At 44.7% G+C, this 19933-nt stretch overlaps 1 protein-coding gene across 1 annotated transcript in view; it reads left to right on the top strand.

Moving 5' to 3' along the window:
• The window catches only part of DNAH9 (dynein axonemal heavy chain 9), a 374844-nt gene that overhangs the window by 221809 nt on the left and 133102 nt on the right, over positions 1-19933 (top strand). The window contains exons 52-55 of the mRNA XM_026654587.1: positions 508-696; positions 9426-9661; positions 11671-11793; positions 14358-14562. Of these exons, the coding sequence (XP_026510372.1) occupies positions 508-696; positions 9426-9661; positions 11671-11793; positions 14358-14562 (753 nt within the window). The remainder of the gene's footprint in view (positions 1-507; positions 697-9425; positions 9662-11670; positions 11794-14357; positions 14563-19933) is intronic.

Here is a 19933-nt window from a genome sequence, read left to right as displayed (position 1 = left end):
CCTTAGCAAAGAGCAAGACGGAGACCAAGTGGTTTATGAAGATTGAGTATATCTTGGCCAAATGAGGCATGAATTTGGGTAATGATAACTGTCTGAAATAACTGAAGGATCTAAATCTCAAGGAGGGAGAGGAATTACTGAGTGTGGTCCAAGGGAGTGTAACTAGGAGTGAATGGATGAAACTGTGGAAATGAACATTTTTGGTAGTGTACTCGGTAAAACTTCCTTATAGAGAGAGGAATATTCTTGCCAACAAAGTGGCGGATCCTTTTCTTGGGTCATGTACAGCTAGACTGGCAAATGGTCTAGGGATGTACTGCAGGGGGTGGTCTTTCAGTGGATGGGGAGGAATGGGCAAAATGCCTAACAAATCTTTCTATCTTTGGTTTTAAAAACATATCAAATATTATTTGAAGTCAAAGAGTGACAAGACATGTTAAAGTACTTGTGCATCGAAAAAATGCTCAAGGAGTCCATCTAAAGGTTAATTTTATGTTGGAATTTTAGGTTGGGGGACTCGCCTCTGAAAACGTGAGATGGGCAGAGGCTGTGAAAGACTTCAAAGAGCAGGAGAGCACATTGTGTGGAGATGTCTTACTAATCACAGCCTTCGTCTCCTACCTGGGTTACTTTACGAAGAAATACAGACAAGACCTGATGGATGGAGTCTGGAGGCCATACTTGCGCCAACTAAAAGTAAGCACTGACTACTTAGGATAACCATTGTCCCTGTCTCTTACAGGAGCATAATGTCTGACACCCAAGGAATCGCTGACGAACAATGGCTTCCATTGAGAGTTTGCCACAGGCCTGAGTAAGAGGCAACACATAGTTGTACTGCTCTACATGCACACCAGTAACCAGATGGTGATTCTGGAGCTCACCGTCTGGTCCCTGGTCTCACCTTGCTCTGGGCGGGGGCAGTAATCTGTGCTCATTCTCAATGGGGTTGCTACCCCTCCTAGCAATTTAGTTATAAAAGTGACTGGCTTTCAGAGGTGCAGCGCATCTGCAGAATGCACTGAGCCACTGGGAAATGAGGCTGCTCTGGATGTGGCCTCAGTGTTAGCCCTGTAGAATTTTGGCCATGAGTAAGAGAGACGCTCCCAAAGGGAAAACAGACTGGAGGGAGGAACATAGCAAGAGACTGGGCCCCATGAAGGCGGAGCAGATCCAGAGATCTAGCCCTATTCTAGGCTGGCAAGTGGGCATGAGAGCTCCATATTTTTGTGCATGGAGTTGATGCTGGCTTCATGAATACTTTGCTGCACGTTTCTATGTGTATCTCACGGGAAATATGGACGGGCCCTTTGGTTTGTCTGGATTTGGGGCTGCCCTGATGTGTCAGAAGTCCTGCCTTCACTTCATGGTTCAGGTGGACTAGCTTCCCGGCGTGTTTTGCCCACGTCACCCCGTCAGTGACCTGATGCAGGCAGGAGCAAGTCAGACATAATTGGTGGCTTTGTCACAAAGTGTTTTCAGTGGAGCCACTCGTGCTGTGCTGAATCGGAACCAGAGTGTTCAGCAACTTGCAGGGTTGAGCCTTTGTGCAGCAGTAACTTAGTGAACATTACAAGCAGATGTGAAATGCTTAGAGGCTTTTTAATATAGCAAAAACTGAGTGAAGTGATCCCCATACTTGGAAGTTTGAGAAAGCAACAGGTGCCAAGTGATGATGGCAAAAAATCATGATATGTCCCTTCTTCTTCAAGAGATGGTCCCTCTTCCACTGTGAGTTTACACAGGCACATCATGTGCCTGGGGATGGAAAATCTGAAAGTAGTGTCTGTTGGTTTGCGCATGCTCACTGACTCTCCTCGTGCCTCTGACTGAGGGGATAGAGGGTGGGGTAGGGGACCAACCATCTCTCCAGTTCCTTCTCACCACCACGTGGTCCGGGGCGGAACTAGCTTCAGCTTCATCCTACAAGATAAGATTTACATTTAGCTTTGTAAATGTTTTAACAGCTTGTACATTTTTTACAGTTTAGTGTTTTATAGATCTCTTAGTGTTTAGATTTAGTCTCTTTGGGGGGACACCTCCACTCCCCACATACATACAGGGCTCTGGGTTTTAAACTCTGCGCTTCCTGCCAGTGATCCTTCTCGGTCAGCAATAACCACCAGTACTGCCTGGATTCCCTTGGGCAAGCCCACATCACGGTGAGGTGCAGTATCTGCTAATTATTCTCCAGCTATACCCTGGAAGGGTGGGAACTTGGTCATAAAACCATAAGAACGGCCATACTGGGTCAGACCAAAGGTCCATCAAGCCCAGTATCCTGTCCTCTGACAGTGGCCAATGGCAGGTGTCCCAAAGAGAATGAACAGACAGATTATCGTCGTGATCCATGCCCTGTCACCCAATCCCAGCTTCTGGCAAACAGAGGCTAGGGACACCATTCCTCCCCATCCTGGCTAATAGCCATAGATGGACCTATCTTCCATGAATCTATCTATTGAACCCCATTATAGTATTGGCCTGCACAACACCCTCTGACAAGGAATTCCAGAGGTTGACAGTGCGTTGTGTGAAAAAATACTTTGTGTTTGTTTTAAACCTGCTAACTATAAATTTCATTTGGTGGCCCCTTGTTCTTGTATTATGAGAAGGAGTAAATAACACTTCCTTATTTACTTTCTCTATACCTCTCATGATTTTATAGACTCTATCAGATCCCCCCTTAGTCGCCTCTTTTCCAAGCTGAAAAGTCCCAGTCTTATTAATCTCTCCTCATACAGAAGCTGTTCTATACCTCTAATCATTTTTGTTGCCCTTTTCTGAACCTTTTCCAATTCCAAGATATTTTTTTGAGATGGGGCGACCACATCTGCACACAGTATTCAAGGTGTGGGCATACCATGGATTTATATAGAGGCAATATGATATTTTCTGTCTTATTATCTATCCCTTTCTTGATGATTCCCAACATTCTGTTCGCTTTTTTGACTGCCACTGCACAGTGAGTGGATGATTTCAGAGAACTATCCACAATGACTCCCAAGATCTCTTTCTTGAGTGGTAACAGCTAATTTAGACGTCATCATTGTATATGTATAGTTAGAATTATGTTTTCCAATCTGCATTACTTTGCATTTATCAACATTAAATTTCATCTGCCATTTTGTTGCCCAGTCACTCAGTTTTGTGAGATACTTTTGTAGCTCTTCGCAGTCTGCCTGGGATTTAACTATCTTGAGTAGTTTTTTATCATCTGCAAATTTTGCCACCTCACTGTTTACCCCTTTTTCCAGATGGTTTATGAATATGTTAAATAGAACTTGGCCTAGTACAGATCCCTGGGGGACACCACTATTTACCTCTCTCCATTCTGAAAACTGACCATTTATTCCTACCCTTTGTTTCCTATCTTTTAACCAGTTACCAATCCATGAGAGAACCTTCCCTCTTACCCCATGACTGCTTATTTTGCTTAAGAGCCTTTGGTGAGGGACCTTGTCAAAGCTTTCTGAAAATCTAAATACACTATATCCACTGGATCTCCTTTGGAGACACCTTGTGGAGAAGGCCATGAGGCCTCAAACATATCCAGGCTAGGGCGTACCCTCTGTACATCGACCTGATTCAGCAAGGATGCTCCTTCTGGTGCGAAGTCTGACTCTGGTGTGGCAGTGTCTATTCCCACAGAACCCCTGGCGGGATCTTGTCAGGAATCCAGGAAGCACTCTCATAAGTCTGAGACTGTCTTCCTCTAAATCCACTTCCAAAAGTTGGATTTAACTCTGAGCAAGCCCATCAGCTTGGCCCATGAGGAGTCCTAAGTCTAGATAAATTCATGTAGGATAGGTCCATCAATGGCTATTAGCCAGGATGGGCAAGGATGGTGTCCCTAGCCTCTGTTTGCCAGAAGCTGGGAATGGGTGACAGGGGTGGATCACTTGATGATTCCTTGTTCTGTTCATTCCCTCTGGGGCACCTGGGATTGGCCACTGTTGGAAGACAGGATACTGGGCTAGATGGACCTTTGGTCTGACCCAGTATGGCCGTTCTTATGTTCTTGCATCCCAAAGGCATGAAATGAAAGCCCATAAGGATTGGGATACATTGGTATGGGATTACAATCCATTGATACCGTCGTCCTCAGCATCTCCAAAACAGCACCGATGAAGACTGATCATCAGCTTTGTCTATCCACGTGATCATCTTCCTCAGCAGTTACACAATCTCCTCTGGCTCCAGCAGCTCAGACAAGTAGACTCCCTCTCGCATCGTAGAGATCTGAATCCATTGCTGTGCCACAGGACATTTTTGCTGTCCCAGATCTGGAATCCCCTCCTCCATCGAGTCCTTCTGTCTCCAAAGAGGAAATAACATCATTGAGGGAGTTGACCACTGGAAGGAGTTTGTCACCCATCCCATATACGGAATACAACTCTGCTCCAGCAGCACCGACAATATTGCCACTGGAACTGGAATTGGCCTTCTCTTCATCAGGAGATTCTGAGCCATCCAATGAACCTTTTTTCCCCATTCTACGTATCCTCCTCTACCCAAAAGACCTGCACCAATTTGGGACCAATTTTTGCCTCATCTAACTAAGAGCTGGAGGTACCTCGTGCCGTGGGGGCCTCCATACTCCCTATTGACCCCTCCTACTGGCCATATTTGGGGCGTTGGGACCAGTACCATCCTGCAGATTTGGGCCGATCTGCCAGGGAGTCACTCCTTGCCGCCCCTCTAAGGGGCCACTCAGATCTGCCCCTGGATCCTACAGGGGAAGAGGAGCATTATGCACAAGATCTGGCAGTTCTGCCAGAACAAATAAAACAGCCGTCTTCATGTCCAGATGAAGCAGTGACACCCCCCCCCCCCCCTGTCTCCTCCCAACCCCCCCCCCCCCCCCCCGAATGACTTCAGACAGTTCCAGGATCTTCTTCGCAGAGTTGCTGGAGAACTACAGATTCCTTTTGAAGAGGTCTAGACTCTCATCATGAACTCCAAGACATTCTCCACTCCTCCAGATCCAACAGAATAACACTCCCCATTAATGAAGACATAGTGGAGCCAGGTAGGACTTTTTGGCACACCCCTGCCACCTGTGCTCCCAGAATTGTTGTTATGTGCTGGCCAAAGAAACAGAATTTTTGTTCTCTCATCGTGCTCCCTTGTGGTCCAGGCTGCTTCTGAAAGAGAGCAACATCCCTGGTCTACTTCTATGGATAAAGAGGGCAAACCCTTGGATCTGTTGGGAGAAAGATTGTTTCATCATCTAACCTACAGTTCAGGGTAGCCAGATACCAGGCACTAATGGTGTCCCTACCCTCTGTTTACCAGAAGCTGGGAATGCGCAACAGGGGATGGATCACTTGATTACCTGTTCTGTTCATTCCCTCTGGGGCATCTGGCATTGGCCACTGTCGGAAGACAGGATACTGGGCTAGATGTACCTTTGGTCTGACTCAGTATGGCCATTCTTATGTAATGGCTAAATACGACTTCCTAAACTATTCCAGGTTTGCAGAATGTACTGACAGCCTTCCTCACCCAGACAGAGCTTTTTTCCAAGCTCTGATAGATTAAGGCAAACTGATAGCCAATCCTACTTGCCAATCCACAGTAAATGCCATTGATACCTCCTCTAGACCTATTGCTACTGCCATTGTTATGTTCAGGGAGTCATAGCTCCATGCGTCAGAGTTCCCTAGGGAGGTCCAGTATACCATCGAGGATCTCCCCTTTAATGAACCACAGCTCTTCAACCAAAAGACAGACAAGTCCCTCTATACCCTGAAGGACTCTAGGGCTACCCTCTGCTCCCTGGGGATATATATGCCTCCCCAGATTTTCCACCAGAGGCCATATGAACCAGCACACAAGAGGCAAAGGGTTCACAAGAGCTGCTTCCTCACACCCTCGGCAACAGGCTCTGTCTCAATCTCTGCTCCTGGCTTGACATTATTTTTTATGGGAGCTTGAGAGCTGAGAACCACTAAGCTCAACACCTCCCAACCCCCACACACAATTTGGGGGTCATATAGCACACTTTTTCAACACCTGGAGTGCAATAACAACAGACAGACAGATGCTGAACTTCATCCACTCTGGCTATATGATAGAATTTGCATGCCCACCTCCCCCAAAACCCTGCTCCCCACCCTGCTTTGGGGATCGCTCTCATGAGAGTATTCTCAAACAGGAGGTGGACTCCCTATCAGAGCGAGGAGCACTAGAACATGGGAGTGGGTTTTACTTGACTTTCTTCCTGGTACTCAAAAAGAAGCATGGATAAAGACCTCTACCTGCAACATCTCAACTACTTCATTCAGAAACTCAAGTGTCGCATGGTCACGTTGCCATCTATAAGCCCATCTTTAGAAAAGGGCATGTGGTTTACAGCCCTAGATCTGAAGGACACCTACTTTCATGTAGACATTCATCCCGCTCACAGATGCTTCCTCAGATTCATGGTGGGCTCCAGCCATTTTCAATACAGAGTTCTCCCTTTCAGCATAGCAACCACCCCCGGAATATTTACCAAGATATTCTTGGTAGTAGTAGTTTATGTCAGATGTTGCAGTCTCATTGTCTTCCCCTACCTCGACGACTGGCTCCTTGTCGCCAAGTCCTGCCAGGAAGCCTATGTTTCAACTTCTGTAATGCTGCACCTCCTCTCCTCACTAGGAGTCAGCATAAACACCAAAAAAATCTATTCTTACAATCTCTGGACTTAATTGGGGCCACCTTCAATTCTATCACCACAAGAGCGTACTTGCCCAAGGACAGGTTCCAGACCATGAGCAATAATATAACTCAGATCACAAACAACCCTTGAGTACCAGTCAAGACATGTCAGTCTCACTTAGGTCATATGGCCTCATGCACTTACATCACCCTGTTTCTACAGCTCCACCTTTGACTGCAGCCATGTTTGAAGGCAATGGTATACTTTCCAAACCGCCATCCCATGATCACCATAGTAACAGTTCCAGCCAAAGCAGTGTCTTCCCTCCTATGGTGCACAAATCCTCATCAGGTATGCATGGGCGTATTCTTTCTCCTTTCCTCATCAGACAGGACCATATTACCGCTCCCAGGGTGACCCTCTACTTCTTCCTTGGTTGAACTAGTTCAAACTATGCTTTCCATTCTCTACTTCTCCTGCCATGAGTTCTACGCAAAATCCAGCAGGACAGGCACAGATCATCCTGATGACCCCCTACTGGCCCAGACATTTTTGGTTTCCCAACCTCCTACGCATGTCATCTTGGCTACCAATCATCCTCCCAATGTTGCCTGAGCTCCTGACCCAGTGGAATGACAAGATCAAGCCCCTTGATCTGTATCAACTACACTTCAGGGCTTGGCATTTGGATGGGCATCATCCTTAGAACGTTCGTGCTCCACAGCCATGTGAGACATCCTTTCTAATAGTAGGAAGGACTCTACTAGAAGATGTTACTTAAATAGAGGCCCTTTCTTCTTGGGCATGTCAAAGGAACATTCTCCCAGAAACTGCAGATACTCCTCTCATCTAGGATCATATCCTCTGTCTGAAGACATCAGGCCTGTACGTCAACTTCTTGCAAGTGCACTTGGAAAAAAGCAGAGCGTACCATCCATCTTCTCAGGGCTTCTTGGTCTTCACACATCCACCAACTACCAGATACTGGAAAGGCCTAATCACAACCTTCCTGCCTATTCAGAAGCGTATTCTCCAGGGGGACCTGAACTTTATTCTCAACACTCACAAGACCCACCTTTGAAGCTTTAGCTTCTTGCTCCATGTTTCTCCTTTCCATGAAGGTGGCTTTCCTCGTAGCCATCGCCTCAGCTGGAAGGGCTGACAAGCTTGGAGCAATGATGATGAATCCTCCTTATAGTATATTCCAGAAGGCTTGGGTTTCTTTGCATCTACACCCCAAATTCACCCCAAAGTAGTTTCAGAATTTCACCTTAACCAATCGATTCACTTACCTGTGTTCTTTCCACAACTGCACACTTTCACGGAGGAACAAAGACTCCATTCCCTCGATGTTCAGCAGGCCTTAGCCTTTTCCCTGCAAAGAACAAAGCCAATTAGGAAGTCCCGGAGACTATTCATTGCTATGGCAGAAAGAATCAGGGGGTGCACCATCTCCACTCAGAGAATCTACTAATGAATCTCTGGCTGCATTCTGTTCTGCTATCAGCTATTGAACCTTCCTCTCAGCCACCACGGGTTAAGAGCTCATTCGACAAGAGCACAAGCAATAACTTTGGCATCGCTTCAGGAAGTAAGTATCCTAGGTATCTGTAAAGTGGCCACATGGGGCTTGGTTCATACATTTGCGAGACATTATGCCCTGGTGCAGGACTCCTCTGATGATGCCTCCTTTGGGACAGCGGTCCTCTGCTAAGCTCTACCATCTGCATCCTCGCACCCTCCTCCTGCTTAAGTACTGCTTGTCAGACACCCACAGTGGAATACAATAGGGACCGTCACTTGAAGAAGAAGAGGAATATACTAACCTGTAAGTGGAGGTTCTTTGAGATGTGTGGTCCATATCTGTATTCCACTATCCACCTTCCTTTCCCTCCGCTTCAGATTTTTTCTGGTTCGCGGTAGAGAAGGAACTGGGGAGATAGTCAGTCCATCCTGCCCTTTATCCTCTTCGTCAGAGGCACAAGGTAAGCCACGGTGCATGCACGAACCAATGGATGCTACTTTCAAATTCTCCGGCTCTGGGTGCATGGTGCACATGTGTAAACGCACAGTGGAATACAGAAAGGGACCACACATCTTGAAAAATCTCCAGTTACAGGTCAGTAACTTCCTCTTTCTGTAACACTGAACAAGGAACTCTGTTAGAATAAGAAAGCCAGTATTATCCCTAAAGCCATCCTGTTTCTGCTTTACTGCAGAACTTCTCCTAGAACTTCCCTCCTGCTGCCTAACTTCCTGCTAGAAATGTAAGAGACAATCCATATAGCTTCACTAAAAGTGATGGCATCTCCATTTCCCATAACTGGTAATGCTTGCTTATCAGTTGTAACGTCCAGGTTTCCTAGGTAAACATAGCTGGCCCAGAAAGGGGCTTCCCTGTTGCAGAAGCGTTTCTAGAGCTGCTAAGGTCATTTTGCAACACAACAGCAGGCCTATGAGGATGTTAATTATACTCTTCAAAACTGTCATTTCAAAGAGTTTGTACATGGAAATTTGTGATCTGAGTCTGCTCTGCTTAGCTGTGATGACTTGGTGTGCTTAGCATGCTGCAGGCATTATTCTTTGTTTTTTCTATATAACAGGGATGAGTGAGGCTTTTAGTGCTAGATCGAAACCATCCTGTAAAACTGTAGGCCACCAACAAATAACACTTAAGCTAAATTGCTAGATGCGGCTCTGCTTGCCCATTCTTGGAATATGTAGCAGCTTCTTCCACAGGTTTTTAACAATGTGCCGGGGGATATTCCTCCTTTGCTTTCAGGTTCCAGTCCCTGTAACTCCATTATTAGACCCTCTGACAATGCTGACGGATGATGCTGATATAGCAGCCTGGCAGAATGAAGGCCTTCCAGCTGATCGGATGTCCACGGAAAATGCCACAATCCTCACAAACTGTGAACGCTGGCCCCTTATGGTTGATCCCCAACTCCAGGGTATCAAATGGATCAAAACCAAGTATGGCGAAGATCTCAGAGTGATCAGAATCGGGCAGAAGGGGTAAATGCAAGCCACCATACAGAATTATGTATTTTAATTGCTAGCTACAGTGTCCAACTTGAGGTACTTCGTGTGTTTATCTTCAGTGTAAGGACTACTGGAGCAAATTAGAATGGCTGGGGAAGCTCCCAAAGTTGTTTGTGTATTAATCTGTTTTTTTCATTACCAAGATGATAGAGATTTCTGTTTAAACATACGCGGGGCTGTTCAATGCTTGGCCTAGTTGCAATAGAAACCGCCTTAAAATGGAAAAGAAGGAGAAAAGAGATGTATGTGGGCACACCTGGATACCAGTTTTCTGCACTTGGGATGGTAACTCTCCACCCTGTGGCCTTAGTCCATTTCAGGCTCCCGTTGTGTTAGCATGTGCCTTATATTCTGCCCCAGCTGACTCTGTTCTACAATGGGGAAAAGGCAGAACAGATCTCACTTCTACAGGTCCTAGAAAGGAGGAGAGCCAAAGCAAATAGAATAGAGCTGCCATATTCATCAGGGGGTTAAGGAAACTGCCAGTCCCACTCCCTCTGCCATTTAATGGGGCCTTGCAAAGAATTCAGGGTTAAAGACAAAGGAGGAGTAGGGACAAGGTGTATATGGAAAGAACTCCCCTCTACTCAAAGGGGATCAAGGTGATGATTGGCTGGTTGGAATTCCAGTCCCGGAAACAGGCCAATCAGATTAGGGTTTTAAAGGGTTGTAAGAGCCCCTGGAGGGTGCTCCTGGCTGCTCATCATGAGTTTTAGTTGTTTAAAGCAGTAAAATGTGAAGTGATGAAAGTGAAGGAGACATCTCGACATCTAAGTGGGAACAGAAAAAATCCCATAAGGTCCACTCTGCCTGCCCTGTGATGCAGTTCCGCCTTTCCCCGTCTCCAGCTGCATGCCAGGGTGTCAGTTATGCACAGAAGGACGCTTTATTTGGAGGTGCAATGAGAAGAATCAAATACCCCCATTCACCCCCACCTTTGGCTGGCTGGCACAGGATGCTGGGGAAGCATCAGGTAACATCATGCCATTCCAAAACAGAATGATCCTGTGCAGGTGGCTAAGAGGGCATTACGAAGGGCTGGTTGAGAGGGAGGCTATGTACACACCATACTGTACAGAGGACTTGTATCACTATATTCCCATTGGCCTGGTGTTAATTCTTGGAGGTAGTGATTACCAGCAAATCCCAGACCTCCCAAGTTCAGCTTCATAATACATACTCTTCTCCGTGTGTAGCCAGTGAGGCTTTGTTCTCATCTTAAGGGAGCTATGTCTGAGTAGGAATGGTTTGTTTCTCTTAGCTGTCAGTAAGGGTCCTGTGTGCAGGCAGTGTCAGTGGGGAGTGGTAGTGAACCAGCTAGTTAGCACTACACGTAGTCAGCTGAAATCCAAGTCGTGCTGAGGACATGCTGGGAAAATCTGCACTACCAGAGAAGGTGCTTGCTTTGGCAGAGCATGTCTCCTTTACTGTTGTGTGTTCCCATAGGGAATTCTTAGATCTGACACACTCTCTGGGTCTGTCTACACTGCAGTCATGGGGTAGGATTGCAGCTCATGTAGACATACCTGAGCTACCTGTAATCTGGCTAGTTTGGGTACTGGGGCTGTGAAACCCTGGGTAACTCAAGTGGCTAGCCCACAATAAAGCCTTTGCTACTGTGGCTTCACTGCTCCGGTAACTGAGCTAGCTAGATTCGAGCTAGTGTGGATATGTCCACACAACTGCAGCCATGACTGGTGTTTGCAGTGTAGACATACTCTGTGCCTAACCATCTAAAGCTGTGTGGATACACAGACACCCTGGTCAGCAAGCTCTCTATGAAATGTAGTAGAAACCCCATTGGTTTTTCTACAGGAGGCCGACTGACTCCCCCACTCCTGCTCCTCGTTGTTTTTGTTGTGTTCTCATTCTTCAGTGGTGTTCCACAGCTTTCTCTGGCATCCCTCAAGGCTCATGCTCCTTGCTGCAGTGAGTAGAATCTGTGCTGAATGCTGATATTGTACCAATGCCATCTGTGCTAGGTATTTGGACACCATGGAACAAGCCCTTGCTGCAGGTGAAGTGGTTTTGATTGAAAACTTGGAGGAATCTGTGGATCCAGTTTTGGGAGCATTACTTGGCCGAGAAACAATCAAGAAAGGAAGGTGAGAGTCTGGGAGATTGAATGAAATATGTGTCTGTGGCCATCTCACTGTCTGGCCTTTTCCCAGTGTCGGCAGGAGAAGAGATGGGCTCTTTATGCTAATATCTTGCCTTTGCCCAACCTTAGGGTGTGTGTGTGTGTGTGTGTGTGTGTTTCTCACTTCACTCGTGTTCTGCTTTTGGGACTAGGGGTGAGATTTTAAATCATGGCAATCATAGATAGTCACTTGGAGTTGAAATAAACCTTTAGCTCCCTTAATTAGTCGGTTCCCTTAATCACTTGTCTCCCTGTATAGAAACAAATATCTCTCTCCCCTTATGTGGCAAAGACACCTCTGGACATTCCTAATGTCTATAGGTTGGGTAATTTTACTTCAAGTTATTGTCACACAGATTGTGAAGAAAAGATGCCCTCATGTTGTCCATCCTTGTTATTGGCTATTTGGGAATAAAGTTGCAGCTTTAAGTATCAGGAATACAGGGAGCAGAACATATTGGGAGATGGTTCTTGGGGTAATGACCAGGTGCCTTTCAGCATGAAAATATTCATACAAAGAGGCAGGAGAGCAGTGTTTCCTTTTTTGCTTCTTTTTGAGTGGGATTAAAATGACTGTGTTCTTAGACCCGTGTTCAAATAATAGCAAGAAATAGAAGTGTGTGTGCAGAGCTATGTGATTAACTTAACTTTGGGATTCTTTGGATGCTATCTCACTGGCTTTCACACAATGGAGTCGTATTTCTTTCAATATGTCTGTGTCATTCAGACTTTTAACGCTCTTTACATCTAGCTTAACAGGATCACAGCATTTGTGTGACCTCAGCTGTTTCTGCACCAGCTGTAGATGCAATCTCACTTGTGGCTTTGAATGGTAAACAACAAAGAGCCTGTTAAGCTTTGGATTGCACATTCCTTAAGATCCTCAGAGATTATTCCCTTACTGTTGAACACACTTAAAATATAATTGAATGATGTAAACTTCTGCGAAAACTAGGCTCTCCTTATTGTGAAAGTAAAGCATCAAAACCAAGATGGCTGTTTCAGTACCAAAAGTGATAGCTAGAGCAGAAAAATTTGAAAAAGGAGACAAGATTGTAGTGGATGTGACATGAAACTAGAATCTCTTCTGACAATGGCAGAACTAAAACACTCCCTTGTCAGTGGTGTATAGCTCCGTTCTAGAAAGTCACTGTGAAGTAATAACAGTTACTATTTGAAAAAGGGAATGTCGGCCATCCAAATGTCTAGTTTGCTCCTTGGTCTTTGGGTGGTTCTCTTGGGCATCCTGGGGAATGGGACTTACTTTCATGTTCAGAAACTCCACACGAAGGCACCAATCCTGCAAGCTGATCCACATGGACAGATGTCCTATTGATGTCAAGAGAAAGGATAGTCTTGTGGTCAAGGTTTTGGATGAGGACTCTGCATATCTGGGGTCAGTTCTGGGCTATGTTACAGGCTCTTTCTGTGACTGTAAATAAGTCATGTGATTTCTCTGTCTCTCCAATACGTATTGGTAAAATTGAGATGATAATATTCCCTTTCTCCCACTCCATCTATTTAGACTGTAAGGTCTTTGATGCAAGAACTGTCTCTCACTATCTATGCATATGTATGTGTATATGTATCTATGTATATGAAGGTATGTAACCTATTGCTCAAATCAGCCTCTGTACCAGATATAGTTAAAACACCACAACCCTCCTACTGTGGACACCGTCATACCAGTATAAAGGGGCTTATACCAGTATATCTGTCCCCATAAGGCAGAGGAATAAACTATATTGGCATAAGGCACTTTTATCCCAGTATAACTGCATCCAAACTAGAGCATGTACTACTATATCAGTAAAAAAAAATCACACCCTGAACTGAAATAGTGATTAAGTTCTGAAATAGTACAAAGTCCTGTATAGAGCCCACCTAAGATAAATGTACATTCTTCTCAGGACATAACATCACTATACCCCACATTCATCTGGGAATTCTGCTCTGATTCCTGCTGGCTGCATTCATGCCTAGGTTTGCTGTGCTCTGATATTCCTTCTGCACCGTCCCTCCCCTGTCATTATAAACCATAACCTATTTGTCAAATTGTGCAATATATAAAACAAATTGGAATTTTGTCTGTTATCTTACTTCTCACAGGCGACAGTGCAGTACAGCCAGTCTCCAGCCTTGGCTTCGTTTTTAAATCTCAGTGAGATCTATGCACCCAGCCTAGTCTGAAGAAAATAGGCTCCATAGTCATCAAGTTGAAACTTTTTTTTTTTTTTTAAGACAGACTGTTGGACTGCTTCAAAACTAGGAATGACTTACATTTGAGATCGAGCACCTCAAATGGGGACGGCCTGAAAGTCTAGACTATCTCAAACATGGGGATGTCTCAAATGCCATCTAACCATAATTGTTCTTAACTTGAAATTGATATCTGTGTATAGTGAGCATATATAATGTCTAATAGCATTTCACAACATGACATGCTATTAGACATGAATGACATTAGTAAGTGAGCTAAAAGAGCTTTGGAAGCCACATGAACATTTGCATCTGTTCATTCTATTTCAGGTATATTAAAATTGGAGACAAAGAATGTGAATATAACCCCAGTTTCCGTCTCATCCTCCACACAAAGCTAGCAAACCCCCATTACCAACCTGAGATGCAGGCACAGTGCACCCTCATCAACTTCACTGTAACTCGAGATGGCTTGGAAGACCAGCTGCTAGCAGCTGTAGTGAGCATGGAGCGGCCTGACCTGGAAGAACTAAAGGTAAGGCGCTGATAGCAAACACTGTAATTAAGGCACTATTGATAAACATTCAAAAATCATGAGTCAGGACCCAAAATCATGAGATTGGCGTTAAAATAATGAGATTTTAATAAAATAATAAATATTGGTTCTTTTTCTTTTCCTTCTGGGTTCGGAGCCACGTCTCCAGTTGCTAGGGCTTTAATTAAAATATCAAAAATTGTGCAGTTTGCAATAAAATCATGAGAGCTGGCAATGCTGCTAAGGATGGAATTCAGTTATAACTCTTGCTCCCACTTGCTCCTAACTTGCTAAAAAAATTCTCCTTTGGAGCTCAGACTTCACAGGCTTCAGTTTAAAGGTAACTTGTAAAAAAGCCTTCAGGAGATTCCACTCAGTCATTTTTCATTGATACGAGGTTTAATAAAACATACACACCGCAGAATATTATTGCCACACCTTTTCTCTCATTTTTTTAAAAGTCCTGCCCTCTTTGGGACAGCTTTGTGCTTTCTCCCTTTTCAGCCTGACAGGCCTCAGGAAATCCTGATGGCAAATTTTTGCAGGGGTGGCTTAACAGAAGGTAGTGTGTCTGCTGGGATAGCACCGAGGCCAAAGACTTGGTGGGTTCTAGTCCCACCTCTGCTACTAGTTTGCTCAGAAGAGTCACTTCATCTCCTTGTGCCTTGCCTTCCCTATCTGTGAAATGGAGAAAATGATACTCACTTCCTTTTTAAAGTGCTCTGAGATCTGTGGCTGACAAGTGCTATGGAAGAGGTGTATACGATATAATTGTTACGTGTGTCCCAGGAAAACATGCCTCCCATCAGGCAATGAGGAAAGTCATGGGCATGAGAAAAATTTACCAAACATGCTGTTTTAGAGTCCGAGCAGCAGCACAAATTTGAGCAATGCCTCCTTCGTCTCATTCTCCTCAATCAAGGGTGTTTCAAAACCTAAGCAGGACCACTGAAATTCAAATATTTAAATGTATAGAAGTCTAATTAAATGTATACCCCAAATAAAAAAATAGTAAGGGGACCAAAATAAAATGCTACCATGACTAAACAACAAAGTCAAAGAAGCAGTTAGAGGCAAAAAGGAGTTCTTTAAAAATTGGAAGCCAAATCCTACTGAGGAAAATACAAAGGAGTATAAACTCTGGCAAGTCAAGTGCAAAAGTGTAATTAGACAGCCCAAAATAACAATTTGAAGAGTAACTAGCAAAAGACTCAAACTAACAGCAAAAAAAATCAGAAGCAGGTAGTCTAGCAAACAATCAGTGGGGGCCACTGGACAATCGAGATGCTAAAGAAGCACTCAAGGCAGACAAGCTGTTGCAGAGAAGCTAAATTAATTCTTTGCATCCGTCTTCACTGCAGAGGATGTGAGAGAGATTCCCACACCTGAGCCATTCTTTTTAGGAGACAAATCCGAGGAACTGTCCCAGACTGAGGTGTCAAGAGAGAAGGTTTTGGACCAAATTGATAAATTAAACAGTATTAAGTAACCAGGATCAGATGGTATTCACCCAAGAATTCTGAAGGAACTCAAATATGAAATTGCAGAACTACTAACTATGGTATGTAACCTACCACTTAAATCAGCTTCTGTACCAGATGACTGGAAGATAGCTAATGTAACCCAGTTTTAAAAAAAATGTTCCAGAGGCAATCCTGACAATTACAGGCCAGTAAGCATAACTTCAGTACCAGACAAATTGGTTGAAACTATAGTAAAGAACAGAATGATCAGAGACACAGATGAACATGATTTGTTGGGAAAGAGCCAACACAGCTTTTATAAAGGGAAGTTGTGCCTCACTAATCTATTAGAATTCTTTGAGGGGGTCAACAAACATGTGGACAAGGGTGATCCAGTGGATACAGTATACCTGGACTTTCAGAAAGTCTTTGACAAGGCCCCTTACCAAAGGCTGTTAAACCAAAGTAAGCAGTCATGGCCTAAGAGGGAAGGCCCTCTCATGGATGGTTAAAAGACAGGAACCAAAGGGTAGGAATAAATAGTCAGTTTTCAGGAGAGAGGTAAATAGTGGTGTCCCCCAGGGATCTGAACTGGGACCAGTGCTGTTCAACATATTCTTAAATGATCTGGAAAAAGGGGTAAACAGTGACGTGGATGATACAAAATTACTCAAGATTGTTAAATCCAAATCTGACTGAAGAGTTACAAAGGGATCTCACAAAACTAGGTGACTGAGCAACAAAATGGCAGATGAAATTCAGTATTGATAAATGCAAAGTAATGCACTCTGGAAAACATAATCCCAACTATATATATAAAATGATGGGGTCTAAATTAGCTCAAGAAAGAGATCTTGAAGTCACTGTGAATAGTTCTCTGCAAACATCCACTCAATGTGCAGCGGCAGTCAAAAAAACTAAGAGAATGTTACGAACCTTTAGGAAACTGATAGATAATAAGATAAAACATATCATAATGCCACTATATAAAGCCATGGTACTCCCTCAGCTTGAATACTGCATGGAGTTCTGGGTGCCCCATCTCCAATAAGATATATTAGAATTGGAAAAAGTATGGAGAACGGCAACAAAAATTATTAGAGGTAAGGAACAGCTTCCGTATGAGGAGAGATTAGAAAGACCGGGATTGTTCAGCTTGGAAAAGAGACAACGGAGGGGATGTGTGATAGAGCTCTATAAAATCATGACCTGTGTGGAGAAAGTGAATAGGGAAATGTTATTTACCCCTTCACATAACACTAGAATCAGGGGTCGCCCAATGAAATTAATAGGCAGCAGGTTTAAAACAAACAAAAGGAAGAACTTCTTCACACGTGTGACTAGCGTTGATGGGTGCCCAACTTGAGGCACCTTGAAGGGCATGATTTTCAGAGGCCAGGTGTTCAATTCTTTCTAAATATCAGGTTGGACATCGAAAATGGAGGCACCCAAAATCGTTAGTCACTTTGAAATTCTTGGCCAAGATATTCAAAGGAAAAATCACATTAACGCAGTATTAAGGTTAAATAGTTAAATAAAATACCTTGGGCTCTACACAGGAGTAACAGGATGAAATTCTCTGGCCTATGTAATACACGAGGTCCAGACTAGATGATCTAATCATCCCTTCTGACTTTAAAATCTATGAATCCATGAAAAAGACAGGGCTTGCAGAAGTTAAGTTTCTAGAACAGAGTTAACTGGCCATACTGCACATCTTGCATATTTCATTATACATATTTAGCAATTTAGAAATATGTACTACTAAATGTTCACCTAAAACAGAAATAAAAAATAGTACACATGTTCATTTCAGATCTGTAGGGGTTCTAACTTTTTTGTATTAATGACTTTTTAAAATATTTTAGCTGTCCAGCCTTAATGATGCATTAGTTTTACACGCAATATTAAGGTTAAACAGTTACATAAAAACCCTGTGTTGAGCTCAAAGTATAACAGGATGAAATTCTCTGGCTTTTGTAATGCAGGAGGAAATCCAGATAGCAGCAATGGTATAGAAATGTGTAAACCACTGGTGTACTGTAAAGTGCAAGCCAACGCTATCCAGGTGGGGCTCTAACAAATCCATCTCCTGTGTACATCGGGCACAGAGAGGGGCCTGAAACACACTCTGGCCAGTGGGTCACAAATGCAGTCAACACACTCGTCTTCACTGGTTCATATAGGACTGGGTTGATGTAGGGTGCACCTGATTAGCATAGTTGTGCCACTAACTAGGACGCATTCCACCCAGCTTCAAAGTCATTTCATTTTAATGAAATAATGACACAATGGGAAAGGCAAATCCAATACACCGTGCAACTCTCAAATGCAATATTATGCTTTGGGGATTATTAGCTCAGTCGGATTCTGTGGTATTTACATCTCTGCTTTAAAAGAGAAGCTGCCTGTATTAGCGAGAGAGAAGTTGAAATGACGTGAATTAGGGGTCAGGTCTTTTTAAGCTCCTAGTGATTGAAGGGAGTGGATGCTTAAGGAGGAGGATTGGAAGGCAGCTCCTCAGCGCAGCTCCTAGACTGACCAGAAGGGGTCACTGCTGTCAGAGCTGCCTCTGGCGTGGGGAGTGAGGGCTCAAGTCACAGGATTGCTAGGCTGGCTTTTGAATCAGGTTAAGTGAAAATGCATGAGGAGCATTTTAATGCTTGGGATGCCACAAACCTCTCTCCACTCCTCTGTTGGGAATTCATCTTCCATTGCTGGAGTTTCAGATAAGCACACAGGCCAGCATTTTCAAACTCAGATCCCTAATGTTAAATCTGCAGCTAGGGGCCTACGGAAAAGTGGCCTGATTTCCAATGTGAGCTGTGGGTGCTCAGCACTTCGGAAACCAGGGCACTTATTTGCTTTGAAACTTTTGGGCTCAAGTTCCAATGGAGGGGAAGAAAAATGTTAGTGAGTGCTCCACAAGCTAAACTTCCAAGCACTTCTGCTGGCCACAGGGTGCACAAGACAAATCAAGCGGTTTATTTTGCAAAGGCAGGTCCTAATTTCTCAGGATATTTTCCCTGTGCTCGTTGGCCCCATTGCACTTGCTGCAGTCCCCAAGGGGGAAAGAGAGGTGGCTGTATGTCACCTCCATATTCCCACCCCATGCTTGGGCTTCCGGGGGCCAGTGTTAGGGCCAGGTCAGAGGCAACCGGTTGACACAGAGTGAGTTGCTCAGTATCAGGGCCGAAGGTCAGGGATCAGTCTGGGGCCAGGCCAAGTCCAAACCGCAGAGTCAGAGTCCGTTACCAAAGTGAGACTGTGAGGCGAGAACTGGGATGGGGCTGGGCCAGACTCTTTCACGGGGGTCAGCAGTGGTCTTAAGCCAGACATAGTAACCCATGATCAGAGTCGGGGGCCAAGCTTAGATTGAGCACAGGAATCACGGTGAGTCACAGCGAGGGGTGGTGAGCAGGGTCTGAGGCACGCCAGAGGTCTGCATTATTCAAACTCCTCCCAGAAATGGCTTCCTGATTTATGTGAGAAGTGCCAGCAAATCAGGAAACCCCAGAGGGCTGTCACGCATGCCCCTTAGGGTGAGATTTCCTGCAGGGCATCTCAGTTCCTCTTGGTGGCAAGCCCATCTGGGCCCCTGGTGGTTATGCGGAAGCAATGCCTGCCTGAAACCCCACAGACCCCAACTGTAGTACCGTGGGCTCTTAGAGGCAATTTGGTCTCCTTTACAATTTAGAGTAACCTCAAAGCCTCTCTAATTTCCACCAGCAGTAACAGCCTCAGGTCACTGGAGCACAGTACCCTGAGGGCACATGCCAGAAGAATGTCCCCCTATCCCCCCTCCAATGTCCCCAGGGCTGGGGGAAGTCTTCTCCTGTGTCAAACATGTCCTTTCCCAACAGAATCCCCAGCTAACCAGTTAGGACTGTTTCGTGCTGTCCTAATCC

Source organism: Terrapene carolina, unplaced genomic scaffold (genome assembly GCF_002925995.2).
Source record: "Terrapene carolina triunguis isolate 2854851 unplaced genomic scaffold, T_m_triunguis-2.0 Scaffold192, whole genome shotgun sequence".
NCBI lineage: Eukaryota > Metazoa > Chordata > Testudines > Emydidae > Terrapene > Terrapene triunguis.
Note: the sequence above shows the minus strand (reverse complement) of the source record. Positions and strands in the feature narration are given on the sequence as shown.